Source organism: Phoenix dactylifera, unplaced genomic scaffold (genome assembly GCF_009389715.1).
Source record: "Phoenix dactylifera cultivar Barhee BC4 unplaced genomic scaffold, palm_55x_up_171113_PBpolish2nd_filt_p 000113F, whole genome shotgun sequence".
NCBI classification, from domain to species: domain Eukaryota; kingdom Viridiplantae; phylum Streptophyta; class Magnoliopsida; order Arecales; family Arecaceae; genus Phoenix; species Phoenix dactylifera.
In genome coordinates, this window is record NW_024067685.1 from 56,185 (window position 1) to 64,177 (window position 7,993).

Below are 7,993 nucleotides of genomic sequence, written 5' to 3' on the forward strand. Positions count from 1 at the left end.
AGGGAGTTACGTGAGAAAACAAAGAAAGAAATATTTTTGGTGAGGTAAGCCCATTTAAGAGTGGGAGTCCGGTCTATTGTTTTGACCTTTATTTTGTCTAAATAAATTTATTTTTCTCTTCTGATTTTTTTTCTTTCATTATTATTTTCTTCTAGCAATTTTCTGCCAATATTTTTTTATGTTTGGGGTTTGTTCTGAATTTTGGATCGATATGATCGGCCTACTTCGAGTAGCATGTCCTTCTACAGTTATTTTCCGCAATAATAGTGTTTCTCTAAGAAAGCTACTTTCCATGCATCCTTTTTGCATGACGCCACTTGTCTCTTTCTAGAAAAGATCATGTGTCCCGTTCAAACCATCCAAAGAAGTAATGGGGACAAAAGTTGAAAAGCTATAAGACAGAATAATTAGTTAACTTTAATTGCTTACAATTAGCATAAGTTCTCCATGGGTTACTTTAAATGATTAGTAGAATTTTTTCTATACAAATAGATGGTCAATAACTATTAGTTACTTGATTCTAATAGTAACCATAATATCCAAACCAACACAATGAAATTTTGATCACCATGTAGCATAAAAGGTATGGTACTTTATCCAAAGTTTGCAAGCAAAAAATAAATTGTAGAACCTTAATAGAGCTACAGTATCCATCCACCACTACCGTACCAAAAGAGAATATGGTATGTAAGTATTTCTTCTCTTAAAAAGGTAAAAGTGCTCTTTTATAAACAAATGATATTTTTTCTTTAACTATTCTTTAGCTACCTATTTGTTCAAGTATATGCTTGGCTTACATTCACAAAATATTTAATTGGTTGAAAGGTGCAAATTGATTTCAACTTAGGGTTGTATTGTTAGACTCAAGCATAACTACTTGACTTAAATTAAAAATAATTAGATATTGTAATCCAAGAAAACTATGTATGCATTTGTAGATTATTAGATTTGAGATTTTTCAATATTTGAGCGTAACATAATTTAATATTCTATTAGTTGTTTTGGGTTAAAAATGATATATCCTTGACCATATTTTGAATAAGCTTTTTGCGATATATTTTTTATGGTAAAATTTTGTGATACATTCGGTGTTAATAGATGAATAGGTGTTGTATGAAGAAAACGTATAAGATATTTGAAATGGGATTTTCTTTGTTATATTAAAAATGTGTTGTCTTGCCTAAAAAATGTTATTTATTCAATTTAGCACCATGAGTAGAGGAATGATTTCATTATTCCTAAGATATAACCAATTTAATTATATTATTATTATTATTATTATTATTATTATTATTATTATTATTATTATATATATATATATATATATATATATATATATATATTAAAGTGGTTGTATTTTTCAACATTTCAATTTCCATTATAACAGATCTAATCTATGGAAAATTTCTTTTGAAATTTATTCTATAGCTAAAGAGTGGCGCTGTATATAATTATGCTAGTTGCCTCTTTGCCCTGCAATTTGAGACGTATCCTTACATTGGAAGCATTAATTGGTTAATAGCCAAAAGATGGGCTTGGTTTGACCAGCTCCAATTGGTAGCCATCCCTTGAAAAAAAAAAAAACTTTTTATTAATTCTGAAAAAAAATGTTGCCACCAATGTACTAAGCCTTCTGCAAGTCTGCTATTTTTATTTTATTTAAAATTCTATATTTTATTCATGATTTAAATAATAATAATTATTATTATTTTACTAATAATCAGTAACCCAAAAATAACTATTATATAATAGAAATAGAATTTCATTTGGCATTTGTACTGTTACTCGCCAAAAATAATATTTTTAAAATTCAAAATTAGAGACCAATTTTTTGGAAAAATATATGTACAAAATAAAGTATTCTTTAATATTCTTTTTAATATTGCTTGTTATTTTTGATCATAATGTTGTTCCAATGGCTGTTATAACAATCATTATTTTGGTACTATGGATGAGACAAATAAATAACCATTACAATATTAGTGATTTTGGTTCTGCTCCATTTTAACAAAATAATATCATGATTAAAAACTCTGCATTTTGTTATTCTTCTGCTCGCATGTGAAATAGATCCAGGGAACATGGAATTTTGAATTTTGAAATATTCTTTTATTTTTATTTGTCTCCAAATAAAATATTTATTTTGGAAAACAATACAAAATTGTTATAATAGCAGATGATTTTTAACCATGAATAGGACAAAAACAGAAAAAATAGAGAGCACAGTGGGTGGGCTACTTACTTTTATGACATAGGATTCCTCTCTCTGTATTGAGGCCGAAAAGTAGTTTGGATGAGGCCATAAGGTAAGCACTAAGGGGGCATTTGGTAACCCCAACAGAATTACCACGGTGATCTAAGATCAATATGTTTGGTAGACCATGATCTAGTAATTAAAAATCTTCGGGTATCCATGAGTAGCTTGTTTGGTATGGTACAGAAATTCAAGATTACCGACCACATAATACCACAAATACCCTTGATATATTTTAGATGGATTTTTTATGTGTTTTTAATTCATATGAATCAAAAATATAAATCAATATGTTCATTTCTATAATAACTCCATAATTTTGCCACATATTCTACTTTTAGTAGCTCTTATCATATATTTATTAATCATATAAAATATATTATAATAAAATATTAATATATTTATCAATATATTAATTATTAATATATTCTATAAAAATATATTTATTACTCATATAAATTATTAATCTTACAAAAATATGTTATTTTTCATTATAGAATTAATATTTTATTTATACTTATAATAGATTTTTTAATACTAATAATTATTTTGATTAGAAAAATAAGGTAAATAGGAGTAATATATTAAATATTTTCATTATATAAATATAAAATATAATAATATATTTCTACTATAATTTAAAATTATTCTTCAATAATAATAGAATAATAATATGATTAGCAATATATTATAATATAATATATATCATTAATATAATATATAATATCAACATAATATTATATATATATATAACATTTACATAATATATTGATAGTATATTGATATTTTTCTGCTAAATTGAGGGGTATTTTTGTCTTTAATTTTCAATTCAGGATCACTGCCATTGGATGATCTTGGATTCCTGACCTGAAAGACGGGTATCCCATCACCGAGTTGGGCGGTGATTTGAGGAGTGGAGGTGATTTAGGATCACCGCCACATAGGATCACCATGGTGCAACCAAATGTGGTGATCTCATCATCTCCACCCACATCATCCTTGATCCTGGAACGATCACCCCATACCAAACACCCCCTAAAGGATTAGAGTTTTGCCAGTTATCCCTTGATGACTAAGTTTGTCTCAAAAAATTATTGTATAAATTTGGTGAAAAAAATATTTTTAATCGAAGTTTTTTTTAGTACTTTTTCAAAGAAACTTCTCCCAAGAAGCTCTTTTAGTTTTATGATAAAGCTAAAACAACTTTCCAATTTTTTTACCAAAGTTCCATCCAAAAATATTTTTGAAAAGTCAGAAAGTACTTTCTGCCCTACCAAAAGCTCTGTCAAATGTGACCTAAATCAAGATATGACTAGGCATATTCTATTAGTTTGACAGGTGCAATAGTCTAAAAAAAAGAGAGAGGCATTTTTACAATATATCAATTCGAAGAAAGATTACTAGTAAAATTTAGAGTTTAACGTAGTGAAATGATATAAAAACACATTAACCACGAACCAGAGGTATTGCACTTACCAATCAAAGCCTTTACCAATGCACCAAAAAATGCCCCTATATTGAAATAATATTTCAATAATAATTTAGGTCACAGCAAAGTACTAAAGCAAAACCAAAGGCGCATGTAGAACAAATCAATGCGACCAAACAGACAATTACAGAACCTAATTCTTGGCTTTTGAGTTATCTCCAGTAAAAGCTCTGGCAAGTTCAAAATTATCTATGTTGCATGGTAAGAACTTGTTTCCCACCGGACACCACACCCACAACATGAGCAAAATAAAGGTGATCCTTCTGTGCTACCTATATGACTTCAAGAAAAGCATAGTTGCTACTATAAGAACCTGGTGGAGAAAACAATGATCAATCAGGAAGCTGGAAAGAAGTAATTTTCTCAAGCAGGTAACAGGAAATGCCGCAGAAAACGTGACAGAAACATATAGAAGATGAATGGGAAACCATGGCGAATCACCAAAATAATGATCAGTAGTGGTTTCTCCAAAACTTGTAATTTATTTTGCCATAGGTCCCCATGAAATTCCAGCAATTCTCTTAGTTTCTCGCTAGACATTTTCCACCCTTTTGTGCGCATATCCAGACCGGTCTTTGGAGTGTTGCATTGCATTGAAAATGTTCTTCTCTAGTATAAATATAATTAGAAATCCAAAATCTCCAAAGGAAGAAGGAAGCAGAAGAGATTATAATCTTCAAGTCGCCCAACCTTTCATTTAAGCTCTGTACAATTCTCTGCTTATAGCATCTAAAATAACAAATAACTTCGCATCAGGATCCTTCTGCCTCTTGGAAATAGTTAATAAAGCATGCAGCATATATCTGAATAATTTTGAGATAATTATCTGCATTTATCGAGGATAATCAAGACTGACCTAGAACATGCCCCATATTGATTTTTGCAGAAATCAAGTGCAACTTGATTTTCTGTTCAACAGTTCAAAACCTTGCAGATCAATCAGGCCTGTAACCACTTCAAAGATACCAGGCCATATTATTGTCAACAGTGCTCCAACTGCTTCTCTTTGCAGAAAACAGGACATTGTATTCTCTAAAAGAACTCAGGGATTTCTTACAGGAGGTTGAAGTTTTCAGCCATATAAACACTGGTTGAGATGCTGTGATCCCTTCGCACATCCAAGTTCATTCCTGAACCCGCTCACAGAACAATCTGCTTTGAAATCGCCCTTTGTTTTATCATCAAGCTGCAAGATAGTATAATCTAGCCTAACAATAGAGCACAGAGTCTCGATCCATTCAAGCGAGCCAATATGAACATCTTTCTTTCTCACCAACTCTAGATGATTAATAGCATCCCGTGACACTCCATGCTTGAGCAAAATGACCCCTAGAGACCTGAATGTAGCATCATTTGGCGGTACACCTGAGGCCAACATATGCTGAAAAGCTTTGACAGCCTCTTTCATTCTCCCATCAGATGCATAAAGCCCAATCACATTACAGTAGCTTAGTGTGTCATTTAGAAGTCCTAAATTTTGCATTTCTTGAGCGATCCTACAACCTTTGCTGAGTTGCCCGATTTTCTTGTACAAACATAGCATCATTGAGTAAGAGAACTCGTTTGCCCGTCCCCTGCTTTTCAAATTGTCAAAAATTTCTTCTGCCTCTTCCACCATATCATTTTCACTGTAAAGATCAATCATGCAATTTGAAGAGTACACATCTGAACCATCCTCCAATGATTTGACCAGTTCGAATGTTTCTTTTGCTTCTCGCAGATATCCAACCTTGGTATAGAGTTTAATCAAGGAGTTGCAGATAACTGAGTTGACAGCCAAACCAGCATTCTTCATCAACTCAACATATTTCATAGCTTCTTGAACACCTCCAACTTCAGCAAATCCATTAATTAAAATAGAGTAAACAACAATGTCAGGTTGCACGCCAAAGCTGATCATTTCATTAAATAGATCCACTGCTAGCTGCAATTCACCAAGCTTAGCCAAGCTAGTCATTACCATGGAATATGGAATGCAGTCACTTATCAGACCCGCCCCTTGCATTTTTCTGACATAGGACACTGCTGTATGCGGCATTTCAGCCCCTGACAGAATCTGTATGAGAGAATTATATGTGCACTTGTCCGGCAGAATACCAGAGTTCTCCATACTATCAAACAAATCACAGGCCTTGTCATACTTCTTACCTATCCCATATGCTTTAATCATCACATTGAACACAGCAACACTCAATTTTTGCTTATCTAAGCAGCAAATGAATGACTTCTCTGCTAAAGAGAGGTACCCATGCTCCCCAAATGCATCAATATTAGCAGAGAAGCACTCTGAGCTCATCGTATTTTGAAATCTCTCAAACCAGTTCCATGACTGCTCAAGCATCCCAGCATTTACATACATCCTCGTCAAAGCTGACTGTGTATACTCATCAAGCTCAAGGCCCTTCTCTTCCATCTCCAAGACAAGGGCTTCTGCTTCTCCAACCATGTTCCTTATGGAATATGCATATAAAAGTGTCCGGTAACTCACGATATCCGGTACCTGACCATCCACCTTCATCTTCAACAAGTAACTAGCTGCAAGACCAATATCATCACTTTTTACATAAAGCGAGATGAGGATATTATATGTTCTCGTATTGGGAAGGCACCGGAGTTCCTCCATCATTGCCATCAATGAAGCAACTTCTTCTAAACAACCATGGTTACCACACACATGGATCATTGTATTGAAAGTAACAATGTCCGGAGCAATACCTGCCCTTAACATTTGAGCAAATGTGTTTGAAGCTTTTTCAAGCTCCCCAGCCTTTCCATAGGTATCAATTAAAGTATTATAGGTGTATAAGCTATAACATCTCTGAGTTTCAGGAGCATCACTTGAATCCATTGACCACTTCTCAAAGAACTGCTCCGCCTTTTGGAACTCTCCAGCCTGCTTATACATTTGAACAACAATCCCCATTGTCACCTCATCGGGTTCCATTGCCTGTTTGTACATGTCACCAAGCCAAAGAAGGGCTTCTTTATTCAAGCCTGCTTTGCAGCAAGCATTGATCAACGTACCATAAGTCGAGTTTGAGGGTGCTATCCTATTGGATTTCATCTCATTCCAAAGTTTCTGCACAAGATCCCATCTTCGAGCTCTCCCAAAAATTCTAAACATGATATTGTAGTGAATCACGTTGAGTTCATAGCATCCCTTTCTTTTAAACCAATCAAATATCTCTTGAGCCCTTCTCCAATTGCTCTGCTCCTTGAGAATTATAGTCCTCTCCTTGTTGTTGAGGCTCCCTTCCCATGGCTTTAGAGCCTCGTCGAGATCCTGAACAGTATCCAATGCTTGCAAAATCGATGGAATACATCCTCCATAATTTACCCATCTTGCTGGATACTTTGTTTGGCTCCTCTCCACCAAAGTTTTGCCTTCAATTTTTAATTTTGATTGGAAGTCACCATTTGTTGTCGATGCCCGAATCGAATTTCCAAACAAAATCTGATTTTCAGCTATCCTATGATTGGTGTAGTTGAAAAATACAAGTTTTGGAGTCAAAGAAAATCTGGAAATGTTATGCGCTGCCCCCAGAAATAATCCTTGCAAGCAATCAGAGGAGTTTAACATATCCAATACGGGTTTGAATCAACTCTTCCAACATAAGTAGACCGACTTCACCAAAATATAGAGAGGTGAAACAGAATAGAAACTTTGATGGGCGGAGGGAGTTCCTCAAAAAGAATTAGTTTTTGGCTTCTCCATCCACATAAATATTGAACTGAGAGAGAGAAGTACATACCCGCTCTACAAAATGGAAGAAAAATCAGTCAAAATCTGGAAAATTGGGGCGCGGGCCACTGGATGTCTCAGGGCCTCTTCGCTTGGTTTTAAGGTGGAAATTTGAGTTCTAGGAGGGGTGAAGGACGGCAGTGGCGGGGGATTGCTGGCGGGAGAGGCGGGAGTTGGAAAAGGCGTGGGGTTGCCGGGCAGCGTCGAAGCGTGCGGTTGGGGCTGGGGAAGGGTGGGGTTTTGGGGTTCTGGGGGGTTTGCTTTGGAGCGAAGTGATGCGGATAAGGCGGGCAGCGTACGATAATCTCTGGAGTAAAATTGGGTTGTGGTGACCGATAAGGTGAACGTAAATCAATTGCTCACCCTCTTTTTTTGGATTTTTTTAAATAATATATTTTTAATTACTAATTGAGTGGATTTATCTGATATATTTTTAGCAAATAATCCGCCCCGGCTGCATCAGTTTTTTTTTTTTTTCTCCTGGTACAACGGCGCCTCACACAACACG

The 7,993-nt window shown here is 34.4% G+C and overlaps 1 protein-coding gene across 3 annotated transcripts; it reads right to left on the reverse strand.

Annotated features, from left to right (window-relative positions):
- Positions 1 to 3,749: 3,749 nt before the first annotated feature.
- LOC103697863 (pentatricopeptide repeat-containing protein At3g23020) lies at positions 3,750 to 7,742 on the reverse strand. 3 transcript variants are annotated; one of them, XM_026801401.2, is made up of 2 exons: positions 4,600 to 7,742; positions 3,750 to 4,459 (listed from the first exon to the last, which is right to left on the reverse strand). In XM_026801401.2, exon 1 carries the CDS (start codon positions 7,321 to 7,323, stop codon positions 4,816 to 4,818), a length of 2,508 nt encoding a protein of 835 aa, XP_026657202.1. In that variant the 5' UTR covers positions 7,324 to 7,742; the 3' UTR covers positions 3,750 to 4,459; positions 4,600 to 4,815. The 3 variants fall into 3 exon arrangements, with proteins under 3 accessions (XP_026657202.1, XP_008778026.1, XP_026657203.1); XM_008779804.4 differs by having other exon boundaries at positions 3,750 to 4,472; XM_026801402.2 differs by having other exon boundaries at positions 3,750 to 4,056; positions 4,185 to 7,742.
- Between the last annotated feature and the right edge of the window lie 251 nt (positions 7,743 to 7,993).

Excerpts from the sequence above, each read along its gene's own strand:
- LOC103697863 (XM_026801401.2), bottom strand. The coding sequence starts at position 7,323 with ATGTTAAACTCCTCTGATTGCTTGCAAGGATTATTTCTGGGGGCAGCG.